Source organism: Capsicum annuum, chromosome 1 (genome assembly GCF_002878395.1).
Source record: "Capsicum annuum cultivar UCD-10X-F1 chromosome 1, UCD10Xv1.1, whole genome shotgun sequence".
NCBI lineage: Eukaryota > Viridiplantae > Streptophyta > Magnoliopsida > Solanales > Solanaceae > Capsicum > Capsicum annuum.
In genome coordinates this window covers 199,811,673-199,835,191 of record NC_061111.1, presented here as the reverse complement: position 1 = coordinate 199,835,191, position 23,519 = coordinate 199,811,673, and the positions used below count along the sequence as shown (strand labels likewise).

At 35.7% G+C, this 23,519-nt stretch overlaps 2 protein-coding genes and 1 pseudogene across 2 annotated transcripts in view; 2 read left to right on the top strand and 1 right to left on the bottom strand.

Moving 5' to 3' along the window:
• LOC107844019 (3-hydroxyisobutyryl-CoA hydrolase 1) overlaps positions 1 to 8,819 on the top strand; it is a 19,621-nt gene extending 10,802 nt beyond the window's left edge. The window contains exons 4-14 of the mRNA XM_016688488.2: positions 2,669 to 2,732; positions 4,400 to 4,479; positions 4,564 to 4,647; positions 5,128 to 5,212; positions 5,583 to 5,668; positions 6,601 to 6,722; positions 7,104 to 7,164; positions 7,293 to 7,391; positions 8,211 to 8,312; positions 8,384 to 8,425; positions 8,518 to 8,819. Coding sequence (XP_016543974.2) covers positions 2,669 to 2,732; positions 4,400 to 4,479; positions 4,564 to 4,647; positions 5,128 to 5,212; positions 5,583 to 5,668; positions 6,601 to 6,722; positions 7,104 to 7,164; positions 7,293 to 7,391; positions 8,211 to 8,312; positions 8,384 to 8,425; positions 8,518 to 8,655 — 963 coding nt within the window. The 3' untranslated portion in view covers positions 8,656 to 8,819. The remainder of the gene's footprint in view (positions 1 to 2,668; positions 2,733 to 4,399; positions 4,480 to 4,563; positions 4,648 to 5,127; positions 5,213 to 5,582; positions 5,669 to 6,600; positions 6,723 to 7,103; positions 7,165 to 7,292; positions 7,392 to 8,210; positions 8,313 to 8,383; positions 8,426 to 8,517) is intronic.
• A 9,327-nt stretch (positions 8,820 to 18,146) lies between these two features.
• LOC107860281 lies at positions 18,147 to 20,588 on the top strand (annotated as a pseudogene).
• A 580-nt stretch (positions 20,589 to 21,168) lies between these two features.
• Positions 21,169 to 21,903, bottom strand: LOC107860274 (probable protein phosphatase 2C 55). The gene is made up of 2 exons (XM_047412530.1): positions 21,695 to 21,903; positions 21,169 to 21,577 (listed from the first exon to the last, which is right to left on the bottom strand). Exons 1-2 carry the CDS (start codon positions 21,901 to 21,903, stop codon positions 21,169 to 21,171), a joined length of 618 nt encoding a protein of 205 aa, XP_047268486.1.
• Positions 21,904 to 23,519: the final 1,616 nt, after the last annotated feature.

The following is a 23,519-nucleotide window of genomic DNA, read 5'->3' as shown; positions in this document are numbered from 1 at the left end:
CCCCCCGCAATACAATTCTATGATCAAATACTCCCCTATGAGGTGGTAAGCCAGTAGGTTCCCCAAACAACCCTTGAAACTCTGATAATAGATTCAATAAAGTTTGATGACATTCAGTTTTAACTTCCTCCAGTAATGCTGGGTGACCCTTCATTTGTTCACTCCCCATAGACTTGAATCATACAAAGTTGAGATTGGTTACCTGAGTATTTAGCTAATTTACTAGCTCCAGAAGTCTGCACCTGGTTTCCAGCTCCTCTAAGCAAATGTTTCCTTCCCTTGTACCAGAATTCCATGGTCAAAATCCTAAAGTTCATCTTGATATCTCCTAAGGTCAACAACCACTGAACCCCAATACTACACCACATGAACCCAAAGGTAATAGCAGAAAATCTGCTGAAAATTCAACTCCTTGTAGTAACCAAGTAATAGTGGTCATTTTATCCACATTTATGCTCTCATTTGCTGCAGCAACCATTTGAGGATTGGTAGATCTGACCGAAAAATCTAATTGTTGTACCAAATCAGGGTCTATGAAGTTATGAGAACTTCCTATGTCTATCAATATGTGCAGCCCCTTTTTGGAATGATATCCAGTCACCTTAAGTGTCCTAAAACCCAAAGAACTATTTAAGGCATGTATTGAAATCTCCATGTGCTCAGCATGTTGAGACAACTCACTTTTGCTCTCCCCATCTTCATGCAACTCCACCTCAGTTTCAGAGACTCCATCTTCTATTTCATCCCCTTCTTCTAACTCCAACCAGTACAATTGCTTAGTAGTGTTACATTTATGGCCCATAGTATATTTTTCATTACAAAAATAACACAATCCTTTTCCCTTTTCTCATTAATTTCTTCCAAGCTCAACCTTCTCCTATTCAGATTTTTATTATAGTTTCCTTGGGTGATCTTAGGAGTAGGTAGTAGAGGCTTATAGAAAGGTTTTTGATCTCCTATCTTTCTTGAATTAAACACCTGATGTGAACTTACAGGTGGTTTAACAGCATTCAAGTAAGCTTCTTGCAGTCTTGCACTCCTGTAAACTTGAGACAAGGTAGTAGGGTTAGTAATCTTAACAGCAATGTTAAGCTGAGGTGTCAAACCCCCAATGTAGCAACTAATGGCATTTTCTTCTGACAAATTCACCCTTGTAAGATGCCTTTCAAACACAGCCTGATACTCTTTGACAGTCCCAACTTGCTTAATCTTCTTCAATTCCTTCATAGGATCATCAAAGTCAGATCCAAACCTCTCCACCAATGCCATCACATACTTATTCCATCCAATAGGTTGAAGGTACTGTCGATACCTCATGAAAGAAAGATGCCACTGAATTGCCTCTCCTTTCAGATGTAGTGTGGCTATGGTAATTTTATCAGAAACGAGTACATTTTCCATTGAAAAAAATTGTTCAATCTTGAATAACCAAGAATGCAAATCATCCCCTGAAAACCTCAAAAACTCCATGCGCGACCACTTCGAGAACTGGGAATGGGAATTGTGATAACTGCCAGGGCTTTAATCTCTGTGCTCCCTCTCAACTGATTGCCTAACCCCGATGGTTCAGCTTGATCTAATGGAGATTTATCTCTCCTATTCTCTGCGGAATTCACCAAATGATCCTTTAATTCCATTACCACCTGATCCAACCTCTTCAAGGTAGTAACTTCCCCTGCCAAATTGCTCACATTTGTAGTCAATTTCTGCAGCATATTCCTTATTTCTCCCATGTCAGCTGGAGAATTATCAATGGATCGAGTTGTTTTTGTCATGATTGCCAAGAATTCGATTGGCTCTGATACCAATGATACTAACTTTTACTCGATTGCAGGAGTTCGAATGAACTCGGGGATTGAAATTACTGCTTCAGGAGTAACTAACTCGAGAAAGCAGTTAATGAGAATGAGAATTGAGAAAAAAAGAGAGAGATTTTGAGAAAGAAGAATTAATGTTTGTATATCTATATGAAAATGAATGGATTACATGTTTATATAGAGCTCATGATCCACTATCCATTGACTAGGCTACTTGAGTTAGTTATAACTACTTAACTAACTTTAGTTGCTGAGTAACTAACTAGACTGTAGCTTTCCAGTGTTAACTAACTTCTGGAACTTATTACAATTTCCCTATTTATTAATATTGTGTGTCACTTGGTAGTAAAATTAATCCAGGTTGCTGAAAGTTAGTCATGGGGATACAGATATTGTTTGAAAGAAGTCTTGACAAATACTTCACCACATTATCTTAGTGCTGGAAACCACTAATAAGTTACCCTTTACTGAACCCCAAAGAAAAATCTAGAGAGAAGGGAGACTTTTTACCTCTAGCGTTTAAGTTACGCTTGTTATAGACACATGCTTGAACCACTTATTGACATCAGAGAGTCGATAGGAAGCATCAAGTAGTTAGTTTTGCCTGTAAATCTTTGGAACTTGAGCAAAATAAATCTAAAATCAGCTTAAGAAGCTTATTTGGATACCTTCAATAGTAGAACAGCTGAAAGGGAAACGCTTCTTGTGTTGAGTTTTATGTTTTAGTTCTCTTTCACAAGTTTTACGTTTTAGTCACTTTCACAAGCACAGATTTACAAGGGACCCAGTACAAGTATAAAATATCTCAACAACAGTCACAGTTACTCCTGTTCTTGTTTCAATATTTCCAGGGAAATGGAAGAGCTTTCTGTGCTGGTGGTGATGCTGCAGCTGTTTTTCACAATATTCGCCAGGGTAGGTAGTCCGTGAAATTGGTTATAGCTTGGTCAAGACAATGTTCACTATTTATAGATGATATTTTGAACTGGATCCATGAAGGTGAAAATATGCTTCCATCCTTATTTATGCACTAGGGAGTCATTTCGTATGGGCATAAGGTATAATAATCGGGGGATAAAATACAGGATTATTTTATCCTGCATTTGGTTGGAGATATTAAGTCAATCTGGGATTATTTATCCCATCATTTATACCTTATTGATAGGATAAATTATCCCATATACATGCTGGGATAGCTTATCCTAGATACATGGTGGGATAGCTAATCCCGGGATAACTTGTTCCCAACCAAACCACCCTTAGATGTTTAATTATAGACATCCAAAAATATGTGACACACCTCTAAATGCTAATATGAAGAAGTTCCATAAGTTTCAATATTTTGAAGTCATTTCACAGTTCAAATATAGACCATAGGTTCTACTCTAATTAGTGGTGGTTAGACCAACTATATTATATGAAATAAAGTGTTGGCGGCCAGTCAAGAACTCATTTGTTTAGAAAATGAAAGTTGCAGAGATGGATATGTGAGTATACCAGGAGAGATAAGATTAGAAATGAAGATATCTCGGACAAGGTAGGAGTAGCTTCCATGGTGGACAAGATGAGGAAAGCGACACTGAGATCTTTTGGACATGTGAAGAGGAGACATGTAGATGCCCCAGTGAGGAGGTGTGAGAGATTGACAGTCGCGAGCATCAAAAGAGGTAGAGGAAGGCAAAAAAGTATTGGGGAAAGGTAATTAGGCAAGACATGTCATATCTTGAACTTACTGAGGACATGATCTTAGATAGGAGGGTTTGAATGTTGCGGATTAGGGTAGAAGGTTAGTTGGTAGTTGAGCGTTTCTCTCGCTCTCCCGCAGGATAGGCTTGGTGGTTGTACTTGGACCTTCTTTCTTGGTAGTTTCTTACAAGTTGGTTATTGTCTATAAGTAAATATTACTTATAGATGTAGGGTTTATATGCCATTCAGAAACAAATAGGACGAAATTTAGAGTCAATGATGGGTAATGAGAACTTAACTAACTTTTTTCGCCTTTGTTTCATGTCATTCAATAACTGTGGGTTGTTAGAAAGCGTTGAGGGTCCAAAAAACCAAAAGAGCGAGTAAGATAAGTAAATTGAGTTGTTGGAATGTGCAAGAGACTAAGCAAATACTTCGCCACCATGCATTTTAGGAACGTGTCATATACAACTCTAGAAACCACAACTGAAAGACATGGACATGTGCAGTGAGATAGCATGTTTATACGTGTCCAAGCAACAGAGACTGTAGTATATACTGACAGTTTCCACCCTTCTTTCTTAAATTGACAGTATTTGGAAGCTTACAATGCTAATTTTACCTTACATTGTAGAAGAGACGGAGAAAGAAGTGCATCTGGAAGTGTGGCTGTTACTGAACGGTCTTAAATCACATTTAGGATGCACTTGTCGAACGGTTGAACACTGAAAAAGTTTGCACATATTCAATCTGATATTATACCTTTGACCTTTGCCACCCAACTGTGCTCTATCCAGATGACGTTCTCAAAATTTTCAAGAATTTCGTAATTTAAGTGCATATAGTTTAAGGATAAAAAACTGGGCAATTACAATTTATTTTTTTTATGCTTTCAGGTAACTGGAAATGGGGTGCTGATTTTATCCGTGAACAATACACCCTTGACTATGTGGTGGCAACGTATAGTAAACCCCAGGTTAACATAGGTTATGTGTAATTTCAGTATTGTGATACAATTCTTCGAGGAGTAAGTTAATCTTATTTGGACTGCCCCTTGAAGGTTTCCATCCTAAATGGAATTGTCATGGGAGGTGGACTTGGTCTTTCTGTACATGGTAGATTTCGAGTTGCAACAGAGAAGACGGTATTGCATCTCCTTGAGTAATAGATTCAACTCTTCAATGCAGCTATCTTGCTTTCCTTTTTATATTTGACCTTTACCACATTAATTGGCATTTGCTTGAAATGTGTCTATTTATATTTTGAAGCCTCTCGTATGGAATGAAACAATATGTAATATTCATGTGGAATAGCTTCAGAAAAATTAGAAAGAAACCTTACAGACTGTAAATCTTCATGGGTTTTAATTGGTAAATATGGAATTGAGTTGAGAGTGTATTTTTTCTTTGGCAGTAATACTTACCCTTGTGAATTTATTTTGTCTTTGGCAGTAATACTTGCGCTCTTTCAAACTTGGTTGGTGTTTGCTATGTGTAAACTGGTATCAAAAGCTTCATGTCCACATATCTCATGTTCATTTTTCAAACTTGGTTGGTGTTTGCTATATATAAACTGGTAGCACAAACTTCATGTCAACATATTCTCGTGTTCATTTTTCCTGTAGGTTTGTGCTATGCCTGAAACAGCTTTGGGACTCTTTCCTGATGTAGGTGCCTCTTACTTTTATCCAAGGCTTCCAGGATTCTTCGGTAATTCCATTTGTAGCATTGTTCAGATTTATAAAAGAAAATATCCTTCTAGATATAGTTTATTCAAGTTTCAGCATGATGTTTTTTACTTCTTGTCAGTGATTGAATTAATGTCACTACCTGGATGCTCAAGCTTCGCTAGTTTGGGTTGAAGCTATCTTGAGAACTATAATTACCCTAAGCTACTTTGCTTTTAATGCTGCTTCTTATGCGATACCTTTGAAACCAAAAGTGAAAAGATTTGAAAAAGGAACATTGGTCCTTCCTCACGAATAATTACCTATGTTATGATGCATGGAGAAATTTTCAGGTCCAAATGGTTAATACTATGTCTTCTTTTCCTTAACTACTTTCTTATATTCTTTCGCAGGGGAATATGCTGGTCTTACTGGTGCCAGGTTGGATGGTGCTGAAATGCTTGCTTGTGGTCTAGCAACTCATTTTGTACCCTCTGAGGTATGATGCATTAATCCCCATCACGTTCTGAACATTTGGAATATCTTCTATAAGAAATGAAGTAGGTCTTCTATTACTAATATGTCCAAACTGAATGGTCTATAAATAGCAAAATGCCGAACATGTAATAACTAAATTGCCAGTTCACTATCTGCAGGAAGTTATTAAGCATATGGTATTAGGACGGTAATCTTATCTGGCATTTGATATATAGGTCTCATCATCTTTTTAGTTGATCTCTTAGGAATTTTAATTTCCGCCACCTATCCAAAAAATAAGAAGTATAATTTCCGCCAATTTTGACCATGTTTCTCACATTTGGGCGTCCACTTTGACCCAAATGTAGTCTAGATCTAAAGGGTTTTTGAAGGTCTGTGGACAGCGTTAGACCTCCAGTGGACCAGGATCTCTACTTAGTTTTGAGCGTGGCATGTAATGATGAGTCTCAGCTTGTTGTTTCTTTTCCCATCTAATAAATAGTGGAGCTTAACAATGTATCATGCAGAGTACGGTATGTAAATTGAGATTCTTTAGCGGGATTGGGTACCGACAAATATGAATTTAAAGTATTTGGAGAAAAATTATTCAGGTCCACTGACCTTGCAAAACTGTGCCCAAACTAATCAGGCGTGTTCAGAATCTGGATTTGTCAACCCTGTGTGCAATGCTACTTAGATGAATTTGTGGGATTTTCCTTTAGCCATTGATCGACTTACATGCTATATTGTGGATTTCTGGGTGAAGACCTTTCCTGATGGTCTGTCTTTGTGCGGAGTTTGTAGTTATCTAGCATGAATACTGGCATTTTGAATAACCGGTTTGTAGATCTTGATATACATCTCCACTCAGGTTGCATAACATTTATCCAATTGTTTATTTCCAGCCCTCTTTGATCTAACTTGAATGTTTTCTGATCTTCCTTCTGTTCACAGAGGTTGCCATTTTTAGGACAAGCACTAGCTGAAGTCAATACGAGTGATCCAGATGTTATTTCTGCCATCATTAATCGCTTCTCTGATGTACCAAAGTTGAAAGCAGGAAGTCCTTATCACAAGTGAGTTCATTCAATATCTCTGTTATGGTGTTTGTTTTCGTGCTGATTTGTTGGAAGCTTACCTTCTAGACATAGTTCCAGGTCCTATAAGAGGATTTTTTTTTAACTTATTAAACAGCAACGCATTGATAGCATATCACAGAAATTAGCTGTTCTCTTTTGTATTAGTTATTCCTATTGTATCACTTTTCTTCCTGTCGTTCTTAGACTGTTTATTTTAATATGGCCATTAGAAGTTTAAGATGATGGATAGCTTTCCAAAGTTTGCATTGACTAGAGGGAAAGATTGTTCAAATAATACAAAACTAGTGGTCTTAGAAATTTTAGGACCCCTTTCTCATCACTGCACCTGTTTCAGTTCTGCAATTTTTGTGGATGTAGGATGAAGATTATTGATCGCTGCTTCTCTCGAAGAACAATCGAAGAAATCATATCTTCTCTTGTAAGTTTGAGAGATGGATGGTTATTTGATGTATTCTTTTTGTTTTCTGTGGTGAAATTACTTTGTAAAATTTTGATAAAATAAGTTATGATAATACTTTATGTGAACTTGGCATGAATCATCATCAGGAAACTGAGGCTTTGAACAATAAGGATGACTGGATCTGTTCGACCATCCAATCCCTGAAGAAAGCATCCCCGACAAGTCTTAAAATTTCATTGAGATCAGTAAGTCAATCACTACTCGGTTCATTGCTTCTATATATTTTGGAAGGTAGAGTTTCAGAGGCTGGAACTAGTTTTTTAACTTACATGTTGGACAAAACTTACTCCTCCTTCAACTGCTACTTATGTAATGGAGATACAAATGACATACGTTATTATTGTTTCCTTGAGTACCGCATGCTTCTTGCTTTGTCAAAAGTTTAAAATACCGTTTGAACAGTTATCAGGTGTCAATTCATTGTAGTTAATTTTTGTGATGAAATAGAGGAAGAAAGAACAATGTAAAATTCTTTGTTTTATAGAAGTTGACCGGATCAGCTGTTTGGTTATGATCAGGTCAAGAGCTCTACAAATAGATTGTGAATGATACCCGTTCTACCATACACTTCTCCTCAATTCTAAGCATAGTGACTGGTCCTCATACTGGTTCAACCTTTTGTCTTTTAAGATTCACCTCCGTTGGCTTTGTCCCTATCCATGGGTAATTCAATTGAATTAAAAGTTCTAACTTATCAAGGAAATGTTGTTTTATTTTTCATGCTATTAGCTAATTCGTACAACTTATTTAGAAACCTCTCCTCCCCGCCCCTCTGGGCCTCAATTTTATTTTCTTAGCAGCTGCCTCGGAAAGACCATTTGGATTATTTATTTTGGATTTTTAAAATTTGATACTTGATTAGTATTGCTGTGTTGCAAGTTCTCCACAACCACATCTAGAATCTCTTTCTACACAGGCCTCCTAATGCCTTAATTTAGTTAGCACTGTCATTGGAAACTTGGGTATCTGTCGATTGTTAATATTACTTTCATTTTCTGCTCCAGATAAGAGAGGGGAGGCTGCAAGGCATTGGTAGTTGCCTTATTCGAGAGTATAGGATGTCTTGTCATGTGTTCAGAGGAGAATTTAGCAAGGATTTTTTCGAGGTAGAATATACTTATCTCTCAGTCACCCATTATACTGCCTTACAAAACTGACACTTCGACTTTTATTTCAGGGATGCAGAGCCATAGTCATCGACAAGGATAGAAATCCTAAGGTGTGTTATGTTCATTTGATCACGGGATAATCCTGATCTTAGATATCGAACGCTTCTTTCATTCTTGTGCTTGTCTTTTCACATGTTTTCAGTGGGAGCCCTCCAGACTGGAACTAATTAGAGATGATGACGTTGACCGTTACTTCTCCAAGATGGATGATGAAGATTGGGAAGACCTAAAGTTGCCTGAAAGATCAAATTTGCCTCCATATGCAATTGCCAAGCTTTAAAATTGACCTCTGAAGATCTTGCAATACTCTACAGCATGTTATCCTCTGTTCACTACATTATGAATGCCCAATAATCATTTGAACTGTCTTGTTTTTATGTACACTGGATAAACGCACATCACTCAGTTGAATGAAATGTCAGAAATCAAGCCTAAGGAAAGATACACTACTATTGCAATACTTGCCAGATAGTTGGGCACACAGATATACACATCATTCCATTGAATTGTGATGTCAAAAGTAAAGCACAAGGTTAGATTGTATAGACATACCTTGCTATGAGTTTCTGTATTTACCTCGCTAGTTCTCAACCAACTACTCCAGTGAAGCTCAAGCGTTCCTATATAGAATTAATTGGTGGCTGCTATCAAAACCTGTTTCGAACTAAGCCATCGCCACTTGTGAAGTGGGTAGGCATCAGGCATGGAAAGTTCCAAAATTATTTGATTGATGAGTTCCCCAAGTTGTTTTTATATGGCAGACTTGGGTTGCTCCTCAGGATCAATCACCCTTTTCACATTATCAAATATCATAAAGATTGTACAAATATTATGCCTCGACAAGATATGTCCGGGCAAGTAAAATTAAAGGTAGGTGCCATTTGATTTTAACTAATAACGAACACCTATTTACTAAAGTTTAAAAATCGGACTGCAGGAAGATCTACATTGTCTTTCTTTACCTTCCCTAATACTCTCGTAGTTTTAATTTTCTTTTCTAATATTTGATTTTGTGAATTTAGTTGAAACACTGTAATTCAGAAAATTCATCCACGTAACACATTCCAACTTCCAAGAAAATTGACAAATACAATTTAGATAGGTTAGTTGTTAAAATCTACTTTTTATAACAGCACACACCTTTAGTTGTACTTTTATAAAAAAAGGCAAAATTCATCGGCAGACCCCTTAAGTACGCACGATCTTTCACTTAGGTGTCTCAAGTGGACATTGGTTCATTTTGGCACCTCAAGTGGCCTTAAAGTGTGCCGTTTTGGCACCTTTTGCCTGGTTGGCAAAACGCGTGCGGAACACTCCGCAAAGGCGCGTGGAAGCCTTTTTTTTTGCTGACATGGCATATTAATGACCCCCAATGGTAAGATACCCATATTTCATCTTCTTCTTCATTCCCAAATCATATTTTAACCCTAATTTATCACTCTTCTTAGATTTTTTTTATTAAAAACTTCTCTCTTCTTCTTCTCTCTTCTTCATCTTCTTCTTCAATTTTTTAAAAGTTTGAACTTTTTCTTATTTTATTCGAATTGAATTGGACAATGTCGAGCTCGTCGTCCATGGCTGTTTGCGAAAAAGACTATCGCTATTGTAAATGTGGTAATGAAGCATTACTAAAGACTGCTTGGAATCAACAAAATCACGGTCGTAGATTTTTTACGTGTAAAAATTCAAAGGTAATGTTTTTTACTTCTTAACTTAATAAGTCGATTAATTATTGATTTTGTAATCATTTTTTGTTATTAATTTTGTAGAAATTGAACGGATGTGATTACTTTGATTGGTATGAAGAACGACACTCTTCACAAGTAAATAGGGTGATTTGGGGTTTGTTGAAGAAAGTTAAATTCTTTGAATATAAAGAAAATCGAGCTAGAAGATATAATATTATTGGTGTCGTTGCTACTTGTTTGTTGTTGTGGGGAATATGGACATTGAAGCCAAATTGCTGAAGTTTGGCCTTGAAGTTTTGATGGACTTGAAGTTATGATTGCCTTCAAGTGTTGAAGTTGCAAAATGACTTAAATTCCTTCTTGTTGTCATGAAGTTTAGGTGTATTTTTGTGGTGAGTATTAAGCCTTGTTAGGGTTTCGTTTGTTAATGTAATGTTGGTCTTGTAAGAACGTTACATTTTGATGAAATGAAATGTTTATTTTGATTCTAAATACTATCAATGTTTTGATTCTAAATACTGTCATTGTTGGTCTTGTAAAATGAAGCATCCAAATAGTATTGAGCTGATATCAACACCAACAACAACTAACAATACGCTACTGTTGAGTTGAAAACAACACCACCAGCAACTTCATCTATACACTCCATATAGAGCTGAACGCAACAACAACAACTTCATCAATACGCTCCAAATTGAGCTCAAAGAAACACTAACAACAAGTTCATAAATATGCTCCATATTGAGCTCAAAGAAACACCAACAACAAGTTCATAAATATGCTCCATATTGAGCTTCAGTTAACACTAATTAATAATCCAAAAACATGTTCCATATTGGAGCTCACAGTTTGCATGATACTACTTAAAGAACCTGAATTTACAGGTTTCAAAAACTAAAGAACCAGGATATTTACTTCAAAAACTAAATTGATAGTTTGGTACTTCACATTACACAATAGAATCACAACACACCATCAGACTAAAATGCTTCTTCTTGACTACTTCTTTTTCTTTTTGTTGGTCATCTACTGCAATTGATTGGTGACAACATCTTTTTTTTTTTCCATTTCAAGCCTCTAGGCTTATAACCAACATCAACCCCTGTAGAACTTGCATCCTTGTAAGTTGTACCACTTTGTAGGATCCTTTGACTTGATGTCCCAGGCTATTTTTTGAAGACAAAAATAAGGATCAATAAACATTATATATATGCCCTTTATTTTTAAAGAAATAATGTGAGTTAACTTACATTCAGTATTTGGGTTCCCTTTGCACTAGTGTAGATCCCAAATTCAACATTCTTTGACCTTTTTGATCCACTTTCGTCAATATCCTTTGTGGTTTCAACTCTTCCCCTCTTCTGTCCAATAGTTACTCTACTTCTAGGAGGTAGTTGACTCTTGATTCCTTCTGTAACAGAAATTCTTGTATCACCACAAAGGTAGATTTTAAAGCTTCTTTCAATCTTCTAACTCTGCTTGTATCACCACAAATTGTAGTTGAAGATGCAGGTTGACTTGAGCTACATGATGCTGATTTTTTTGATGTTGAAGATGCAGGTTGACTTGAGCTACATGATGCTGATTTTCTTGAGGTGGCTTAAGCATTTAGGCTGACAGCTTCCTTGTGAACTGATACGAGTACGATCACGATTATGTACACTTTTTGAGTATTTTGAAGACCACCTAAAGAGTGCACAAGTCTAAGTGTGAAGGAGGCCGAAAACTGTCCCAAGCACACTCCATGGGCTGTTTTTGGAGCCCTTTTCATTAAAGGGTCTTTTAGTCTTTTGTCTTTTATTTTGTAATGTAATATAGATTGAACATTGTAGGGTTTTAGTTGGTAGTTTTTATAAATGTTGAAGAAAGAACACTCCTCTTAGAGAGAGAGAGAGTTCATAATCGAAACTAGGGCATAGCATAAGGGTGGATTCTCTTGTGTGTTGCATTTTGCTTGATACGTTGGTGCTTGGGTGGTGGACGCCTCTCTTGTGTCAATTGTAAGAGTTAGGTGTTTTTGTGTAAAGTGTTAAAGGTCCAAGAGTGGAATATGATCTTGGGTTGTTAAGACTACATCAACACTTGTCTAACTATCTATCTTGTATCTTGTTTTAATTTCGGCTTCTTGTGTTGTTAATGTAACTCGTTTGTTCTTGTTGCTATTGTAATATTGTGGAGCTTCATATTGTGTTGCTAAACTTGTTGTTGGATGGTTTTTTTGGTGTATTAACACCTTGTATCCTTTTCTTTCTTGTTCTAGATAGTGAATCCGAGAGAGGTCCCCATTTGGTCCATGATTTGTTGTGATTTGTGGACTGTTTTGGGGTGTGATTTCATGTTTCTTTGTTTGTTCCATATCATGAACTTTGACCACTAAAATGAAATCCCTGTGCATTGGGATTAGGAATCTATAAAATCATATCATACCAGTTAATAAGTTATAAAATCAACATAAAAAATAAACTTCTAAAATCAAATAAAAGTGACTGTTTTACCTTGCAAAATCTTCTGTTATGGCCTTATTTATGAAACTTGGAGCATGTTATTGTCCCACCTTTTTTGGACATCTTTCCAAATTTCTTTACTGGTTACCCTTTGCCTTTCTTTCTATTTTTTAAAGGTCTTCCAGACATTTTTTTAGGTTCAGGGGGCTCAATCTTTGAATTGTTTGTCTCAGGCCATATCTTCATATTGGAGATTGGTTGGATAAAGTGATTATAAGCCTTCATAAAGGTTTCCTTCTTATACCAATGTTCCACATAAGGTTCAGGCTCTTTTTCAACATGATACAAAGCACAAATAACATGTTGGCAAGGAATGCCTCTCAACTGCCAAGTTCTACAACTACATGACTTATTAGTCAAGTTCACAGTATGCCTATACTCCCCTTCTCCAATCTCAAATCCAACATCAGCATTCTAAATCACCTTCCAAGCCCTAGCCCTGTCTTTATTCTTCTCCAAAATAAGTCTAGCCATAGGTGCAATATCACATATCCAAGTATTAACAAACTTAATCATATCCACAGTTCTAGTCATGATTTTTCTCCTAATTTCCTCCGACATAGTAATGATAGATTTATGTCTAGGGACTAATATCCATGAATTAAAGGTCTCACACATGTCATTCTCAACAGAATCACACTTACAATGATCTTTAAAGAATGCCCTAACCCATGACTCTCTAGGATAATGCAGCAAATCACCAATGATATCATTACCTTGCCTACCAAATTGGTTCATGTAATCAAGTTCTTCTTTGAACTTCACTTCAAAACTTACCTTTAAGCATTTCCAAAATTATTTTTTTCTCTCTTCTCCCTTCCACTCTTGACTCCAATTAGCCCAGATGTGTTTAGCACATCTTCTAATTTCAGCATTTGGTAACAACTCAACAACAACAGCATGAAAACCCTACATACAAAAAAAAAACAGTTAAAGTACTTGACAAAGAAATTTTATTTTTTAATTAATTGCCAATTAAAAAAAATCAAATATTACCTTTTGCATATCAACCATCACAGTAAGACTTGCTCCAATACCCAACTGCAAATCCTCTTTCAAGTAGTTGACAAAAAAACTCTAACTATGCTTGGTTTCCTTGTCCACAACAACCCAGGCTATAGGAAACATCTGATTGTTTTTATTCTTCCCAATTGTAGCTAGAAGTTCACCCTTACAAGCACCCTTTAAGAAACATTCATCAAACCCTATAATTTTCTACATCCTTCCATCCATCCATTTTTCAATGCATCAAGACACACATAGAAATACACAAACAGATTTTTATCTGGAACAGTTTCGCTGTCCATTCTCAGCCAAACAGAACTGTCAGGATTGGTTTGTTTGATCATCTCAACATAATCACATAATCTTGCAAATTTCAAGTTTCAGTCCTCTATGACCTCTCTTAGGATCTCTCTTAGGATCTGTAATTTTTCCCTGTAACAGATTGTTCTACCCACATATAATTTTAATTTTTCTCTGCACAATTTTTGTATTTCCTAAATTTTCAAAGATGGTTGTTTACTTATTTCATCCCTAAATCTGTCAGCAACAAATTTAGTTGCACACATCTTATTCTTGTTTGATGTTGTACACTTATGCACTGGATTATAATTCTTAATCAAGAAATTACCAGTCTCTGTCAAGTGCACCATAACACAACTAGTTGTATTTTGTCTTGAATTTGCACTTAACCCTCACTCTATGAGCTTTATTAGGTTTTAAGATAATCTGAACTGTATTTTTCACTGCATACCTCCCCAAAGCTTTTCTAAATTCCTTAGGACCATTAAAAATCATACCAAGTTCAAAAATAACAACACCACAATCATCATCAAATCTGATTTTATTACTTCTTCTTCTTCTTGAAAAATCAACACCAACAATAGCATCCTCATCTAACAAATCAATGCTATCAACTCTATCACAGTTTGAACTATCAATATACTCTTCATCACCTCCTAATCTACCCATCTATCTATCTTTCTTATTCCTGCCAATGTCTTAAAAACCTTTATCAATACTAGCTTCTCCTACTGGTATTTCTTCTCTTAATTTGGATTTTTTTCTTGGATTTTTTTTGCTTCTTTTGTCAGCCCTAAAGGCTCTTAACTCTTCATCAATGTCTGAATCATCCTCATCAGGAATATCATCACCATTCAGATCTGATTCACTACTGGGAAGATCTATTTCATCACCATTCAGATCTTCATTAAGACTTCTATTTTCATTCTCATCACTACCTATATCAACTTCATCATTAGACTGTGGCCCTACTAAAAGAGGCACAACATTTTTCACAACATCAACATCTTCATCTATGTCATGAAAAATATACACATCAAGTTCATCACCATCTTTTTACTCATTCACAAACTTTAGTAATTGACCATCAGAAGTGATTTGAACTAAACCCCCACCATCTATATATGTTGACAATAGAACCCCTTAACTTTTGAGTACCCAAGATCTTTGGTGTAGGAAAGAAATTCAACAAGATTGAAATGGTCTTTATCAATGGCAACAACAAAGATATCCACTTCACCTTTATAACTAAGATTAGGGTCAGATACAATTGTTTCCCCATGATGAAAACAAGCCAATATATAGCTGTCCATTTTTGTAATAAATTCCCAAAGATTCTGCACAAAAGGAAATACCCAAAATACCCTTAAAGTAAAAAGTACCAAAATAACCCTATTTATCAGTGAAATCTCCAAAATAAATCCTAAATCAGTGAAATCCCCATAAGGCCTTCAAAAAAACCCTACTTTATAACTGAAATCACAAAAAAAAACCTAAAATTATAAATTCAACCCAGCACTATAATTTCAAGCGGGAAACAGTCTAAATAGCAAGAAAAAATATTAACTTAAAGAAAAATTTTAGTTCGACCTTCAATTTCTTCAACTATAAATTAGATTTCTTCAAATTCGTCACTGAAAATGAATAACACTTTCATACAAGTAGTGTACCTGCAAAATACACCGTAAATAGTTACAAATCACTGAAAATTAAGCAGCATGGCCGAAACCTCTTCTAACAATGGCCCCAATTCGTGGGTTTAGAAAAAACCCGCACCATACCATTGTCACCCCTAGGCGGAACCGATCAGGTGCAATACATACTATATATTATGCTCCTATCACTCTACTTTTACTCATCCACTTGCTATTCTAGTTAACTATAACTATTCAACTAATTTGATCATTTTCACTTTCCTATATCTCTCTTCATTTTATGGTTGTTCAAATTCAATTGTTGCAACCTTTTTTTGTTTTTGGTCATCAGGTATTGGTGAAGGAGACGGGCAGTGTTAGATCATTCATATTAAATAGGCCTAAGCAGTTGAATGCACTTTCTTATTCAGAAGTTGAATGTGACAGAGAGGCAGATGTTGCGATGGATATATGAACTTATCAGGAGGGATAGAGTTAGAAATGAGAGTATTGGGAAGAAGATGGGAGTGACTTCGATGGAGGACAAGATGCGGGAAGTGAGGTTGCAATGGTTCTGGCATGTGATGAGCAGGGGCACGGATGCTCCAGCATAGAGGTGTGGGAAGCTGAGCTATAGATGGTTTTAGGCGGGGTAGAAGTAGGCCTAAGAAGTATTGGAGGGAGGTGATTAGACATGACATGGAGCAGATACAACTTGCGGAGTACAATGACCCTTGATAGGAAGGTGTGGAGGACGCGGATTAGGGTATAGGGTTAGTGTGTAGGAGTACGTCTGTGGTGTATTAGTGATAACTATGTTTATAGATATTTTATAGTATTATCTTGTGCGTGTCTTGTCTCTGTTATTATCCTTTACTATCTAGCGGTGTGATATCCCTTCTTGTTGCATGCTTTTATGGGTTTTATTTGTTATATTGTTATATGTCCTAAGCCGAGAGTCTACCGGAAACAACTTAGAGATAGTGGTATGGACTGCATACACTTTACCCTTCCCAGATGCCACTTGATAGAAATACATCGGGTATGTTATTTTTGTTGTGGTACGCTAACATATGTTATTATTTTATTACCATTTTGTTAGAAGACGGGTATCTATGCATATTTGATTTAGATAACGAGTATATTAGCTCTAAAACTCAAAGTTGAGGGTATATTTATACTTTTCCTATAACTTGATAATTAAAATCAGCTTTGAAAATATAAAAAAAATTACTTTAAGGGTGTGTTTGGTATGAAGTAAATTATTTCTCAATTTTCTCATATTTGGTTGACTTAAAATTTTGAAAAAAAATTGTGTTTGTTCTCAAGTGTATATTATTAAGTATGTTACCACATAAAATATATCGATCTCCTTTAATTGCATACATCAGCCTTAAATTGAAATACATTTGAGGTTTTACGACTTGTTAAAGCTAATGTGTAAACTAAAGGAGGCATGTTTTAAGTGGTTAACTTATTTTCGTAAGTGTACATGAGAACACATAGAGAAAATTTAAAACACTTTATAATGCGTCCAGGTTAATCAGAATATGTCGTAGTTACTTCTCAGTAATTGATAAAAGTTTATGTGCAAAAAGATGCTACGAATAAACAACATGTGTGTCATTATGTGTATATATATATATATATATATATACATACACACACATCTGATGCAATAACTGTTGGGTTCTAAGTGGAATTGTGATGGAAAAATGGAGAAAAAAATGAAATGTCGTTTTACACTTTAACAAAATAAAGTTCTCCCACATTGGTGGGAAAAAGAAACTTTCTTATGATTATATTGAGAAACATTCTTTTATGTGTATAGTAAGGCAAGAATAAGACAAGCCTCGTGTCATGACTTGCGAATGCAGGTTCTTCTTTTCTGAAGCAACTCTTTATGGTGTCTAGAACGAAAATTTTGAAGTAACTCATTAGGGCTATAAAAATGTGATTTTTCCTCAGGTCTTAGATCAAAAATTTGAAAAACATTGTCTTCTTCTGAAAAACTCTAGAGTGACTTTAAGGACACAACGTGAATGCGGTAGACGTAATTCTATCATTTCTGTCGTCATCTCTTTCTTATGGTTTTGCTATTTTTCAGAAAATAGTTGAAACTTCATTTTGATAGCTCATAAATTGTTTGAACTTGTGTTTGAACTTCTTTGTTGACTTGTTGTTCTTGAACTTAGTGTTGAAATTCTTGTTGTTAATACAGATTTTAACAATAACATGCAAAGACAAACAGAGCAAACATAATGGCCGCATGCAAAATTCATCATGTGAATGCAGGAGATGGGGAATACAGTTTTGCCACCACCTCTACCCTTCAGGTTTGAATTCTCTTTTTCTCTTTTCAACTCTGCTTGGGTGAAGTGTGAACTTGCTTACATTATTAGTCCGTACTAACTTGGAATTGAGGCGTAATTGTTATTGTTGTCATTATATGAACTAACTAATTTACACTTCATGTTTCGTGATTTTTTGAGGAAGGTAATACTAAAGGCAAAACCTGTTTTAGAAGATGCCATCAAGAACATATTCAATAATATTGGTTAGTTTCCCAAGTGTCTTAATATGGCAACTTTGGGTTGCTGTTCAGGTCCAAACACACTTTCATAGTATCAAATGTCATAAATGTTATGCGATGAGAAGAGATGCAAAATGCCAGAGTTTCAAGCTTGTCTCAATGATCTCCCTCATAGTGACTTCAACGTTATTTTCAAATCAATTCCATCTTTCTATCAGAATTTCAAAGCAAAAGATGGAGCAAATTGTTTCGTATCAGGCATTCCAGGTTCCTTTTATGAAAGGCTATTTCCTAGCAAAAGCTTGCACTTGGTTCACTCATCTTACAATATTTATTGGCACTCCCGGTTATTGATGAATCATATTAACTTTTTTCAGTTATCTTGTTAGTCATATATTACAAAGCAAAATCTTTTCTTGCGAAGATTAGCCTGTCTAATTTTATGCAAGCCATATTTAGTTCTGGCTTTTTTGCCATATTTTGTTGGATAAATCAAACATTTTGATATCAATACCTATTGAAACATGTAGGCTCCGGAAAAGATTGAGAACAAGTCCTCCTCAAGTATCTGATGCCTACCTGAAGCAATTTGAGAAGGATTTCTCAAGGTTTCTGCAAATCCGTTCAGAGGAAATAGTGGTGGACACATGCTTTTGACATTTATCGGAAGGTGCATTCCTGATCCCTATGGAAATGACTCTGCTCATCTGGATCTTGCATCAAAATCACTGATTGAATTAGTACAAGAGGTCTAGTTCACTCCTTCTAACAACCTATTTTCTTTCAAAAACTCGTTAAAGAGTTTAACTTTTATACACTGACAATGCATAAGGAAAATTTTACACAATCTGGTCATTTAAAATGTTACTATCGGAAAGAAACTATATTAGTCCTGAATCTTGGTTGCACTTACAATTTTAGTAAAAACTCTTCACAAATTATATTAGTCATTGTTAGAGTACGCGTCCTACTAATTCTCTATATGTGGAACAGGTAAGGAAACGTGGTTACAGAAGTAAAACTGAACACAGTGTTTTTACTTGGAAAACCCCCGGCTCAAAAAAGGTGTAAAAAACCACGACGGGTACCTCTACAGGATTTAACCCACAACTTCACTAAATTACTTGAGCCTCAACAATCAACAAAATTACAAGACTTCTTGTAACCTAGGAATTAAAACTTCTAACTCCTATCACTACAAAAACACTAATCTTCCCAAGATAAGTGTTCCCAAGTCTTCGAGTTCCCAAACTTGAAGACAACAACTCCTAACTCAGTGTATAGATTACTGAGACTAGAATCAATAACTCATTACAATACAAGAACCTAATGACTACATTGGTTATGACTTGCTAAGTAAGAGACTAGGTTCTTCTTCAAGTATATGAACTGATGTGCTAATTGTTGATTGACTTTTTAGTGCTTGAGTGAGTATAAGGCTTTGTGTCACGTTTGTTGTATTTAAGCCAACCTGTGATAGAGTCCTTTTTCATATACAATTTGTTCTCCAGTAGAACTCTATCAGTTAACTCTTTTCCTTTTGCTGCCGTCTCACTTGTCCTAGATTTGATAGGACTCTTTTTCTTCAAATCCTCTCCTTGCTGGACTACTTGATCAACTTGACTTCTTCAAGACTCCTTGTTTGACTCAGCTTCTGATGTGATTTATGTTAGCTATGCTTGTCTTGTATGCAGAATCATATCATTCAGACTCTTGCGCCAGCAAGAGTATTTCACTTGAATGGACCAACTTCTTCAAATTGTTTCATTCTCATGTCTATCATCAAAACTCCTTCATGCCTTAACAGTCATGAACTTGTAACCTAGAAAATAAAGGCAATGATTTACTACAACAAGGGACGGCCTCGTGCACTGAGCTCTCAAGGAAACTTAAATTTCACTGAGTGTAAAAGTTAACTTAATCTGCTAGTGTATTAAACTAAATCATTTGTTAAACCTATGTTCATGTTTTTTTGATAGGGACTGCAGGAACTTACTGAACAGGCAAGACTAGACTCGTTAATTATCCTTTTTATGCATCATACAAGGATGAAATTGAAAAAATTGTTCAGATGGAAGGTTCATTTGATATTGACAACCTAGAGTTTTTCGAAGTGAACTGGGATGAGAAGGACAACAATGATGACGTTTGCTTCGATGTCTATAGCAAAAAACAGTTAGCAAAAACCACGAGAGCTGTTTATGAACAATTGTTTGCTAGTCATTTCCAACTTGGAGATTCCGTTGTTGACTATTTGTTTGAGAGATATGCATATCATGTGACTTGTCATTTGTTGGTTCAAAAAGGTAAGTTCTTCAACATTGTCATATCTTTGAGAAAAAAATGAGAGAGAAAGAGACAGTAGGGTGCTGTACTTGCCAGTTGTGGATTCTGGAGTAGTAAGTTGTTAAAGATATTTACTTTTTATGTTAATGCCAATTATCTATATATACTTCTGAGTTGTGGATTCTGGAGTAGTAAGTTGTTAAAAATATTTACTTTTTATGTTAACGCCAATTATCTATATATACTTCTGAGTTGTAGGCACTGTATTCCACTATATCTTTAAGTGAGTGATAGTTTATCATTGTTGAATAAATTTCAGGAAATCGTATTTCAGTATCTTTGAGGTAGTGATAGATTATTGATATTGAATAAATTTCAAGGGATTTTATCCGAATATCTTTGAGGGAATGATAGTTTATTGCTATACAATAAATTTCTGGAGATTGTATTCCAATATCTACGAGGGAGTGATAATTATTGCTATTGATAAGGGAAAAGGTAAAACATATGCCTGACTATTAAAAATGGGTTAACTTTACCTTTCGTTACGCTTTTGGCTCAAATATGCTTTCGTTGTTGTGTTTTTGACTTATAAATACCCTGGACTAGCAAAGTAGCTACATAACATTCCTACTGTAAACGCTTTTAGGATATAAGTAGTTTTCAAGAAATGTTTTTCAAGGAAAATAAGTGACAAAATATCATACTAAAAGCATTCTATGAGGATGGGTGGGGGAGTGCAGGCTTGGAAATCTTGAAAACAATAAATGAATAAATGAATTATCATGGACCAAATTTTACATATCGCTTGTTGCGCAATTACAATTAATAGCTAAAGAGCAGTTAACAAATATTGGCTACAACTACAGTAATGTCGTCATACTTTCCTCCGTGGTGTTCAATACCAACTTTCGAACACTCTCTACTAAATGGCGTATAAAGCTCCGTGCTTTTTGCATTATCCAATGCATATAGCGCAATTCTCCATGCCAATATCTCCGGTACATCTGACTCCAGTGAATCCACCCCAGAATTCACTAGCATCTCCAACTCGAAATCATGAACATTACCGAACAATCCATCCGTTCCCAACACAATTACATCCCCTGCTACAACTGGAACGCTGATTTTCTCCGCCACGCTCGGATCATCAGAACTACTCGCATTCCCCAGTTGGTAAGGACAATTAAACCTGGATTGCTGAATTTCCGATTTATACACAATTAATCCGTCCCTGATCACCACGAACCCGCTATCTCCGACGTTTACAGCGTGCAATGTATCATCAGACGGTCAGAATACAAGCAGTGGAAGAACCCTTCGCCTTTGTATTCGAATAAGCTTCACTCAGCACTTTCATCAAACCAACAATAGTACTATTATCATTATTTTGAACTGCAAATTGGGCGTTTTCATCAATTCTCTCGAATACACCCCCGAATCAATCCCCTTCTTAGCCCAACCACCAACACCATCAGCAACGCCGATCGTCTGTTCTTTTACACAAATAAAGCTAGCATCTTCGCCTAACGGCTTTTCATCGTTCACTTTCGGAATATAAAAGGATCCAGCAACCATGATCGTACTTCCAGTTCCTCCAACACTAACGTCAGCCCCCGTGTTTATTCAATTTCGGAATCCACAATACGTCGTCGTCATAATCAATAAGATTTAATGCCGAAGAAAATTTCTCAGAACAGAGCAAGTATTTGAGTTGTTCATCCACCTCATCTAAAGCGGTACAGATGACGTCGAATTCCGATACATCCATGAGTCGCCGCCGTTTAGTGGCGTGAAATTCCGATTCGTCATTGAGTGGCCGCCGCTTGTTGAGGATATCGACAGCCATAATAGGAACAACAATCAACAAAACCCTAGAGAGAAGAGAGGTGAAGGGTTTAACATAGAGACAGGAGGAGTAGCGGAGAGTATATATAGATTTTTGAAAGCCTATTTTCATGTAAGAAGGCGGAAACCGCGTATGTGTAGAAATAGGAATTTTTTTTATTTTATTTTTCTTTTTATCCGTTTTCAGTATTTTCGTTGTATTCCAATGAGCGATGCTTTATCTAATACTTCTTTCGCACGTTTTTCTATTAAGAAATTATAAATAAGAAAGATAGTTTTATTATTATCTTGAAGTAGTACAGAATTTTTGTTTTTACATTTCCAAAGAATATTAGTTGGTGGGATAAAATAAAAAAAATAATTAATTAATTTTACCTTGGTTTAGTAAGTAGACAAATAATTTTGAACTTATATTTTTAATAAATGATCAATTAATATGGAATAAAAAGAGTAAATTTCAAAAGATTGTATTCCAGTATCTTTGAGGAAGTGATAATTTGTTGCTATTGATAGGGGAAATGGTCAAATAAACCCCCAACTATTTAAAATGGATCGCGTTGGAACTTTGAAATTTTGATGAATGACAATATAAATGAAACAAGTTGATATACGTGTTTCATTGATCCGACAAGTTCAAGATTGCAGTCTACGGTATAAATAATTAAAAATCAGAATGAGTTAAATCAGTGCAACTGAAAACTTCAATTTACTGATCACGTGGAGAATAGAACACGTTGAATTTGATTCAAACACTTGATGATAAGGGAAAACAAGTTGAGTTAAAAAAGGAGTCTTATGTGAAGAAGGAGTTTTCACTTCTGAGCATATCCTTACGAGTCCTATGTGTAGAAGGAGAAAGATTCTGAAAATTGAAGAAGTCTATGTAAAACGTACAATTTGAAGGACTCTTTGGAGAGTTGGAGTTTGACTACAACACTAAGGAGACAAGAGTTGGAATTGAAAGAGTCTCACTTGAAGTAGAACTCTATGCAATGAGAGTTATGATTGAAGGGAGAGTTTAAAATAAAGAATGACTTTTGAAGAGTTGTGCTTAAATAGAAGATACATCAATCAGAATAAACTCACGCACTTACAAAGCAGAAAAGTACAATCGACAGATTGACTTCACGAAGTGCTACTCAATCACTAAAGAAACACATTGAAGAACCTGGTCCTAAGTATAAAATCCAGCTAAGAGTTTTACAGTTGATTTTTAGAGTTGTTCATTGTGTTTGAACTATTGATGTAATATTAGTTTTAGTGTGTTATAAACTGAACTAGGAGCTAGTCTTCGAGTTGGGGAAAACTCAGAGACTTTGGGAACGCATACCTTAGGAGGTGTGTGT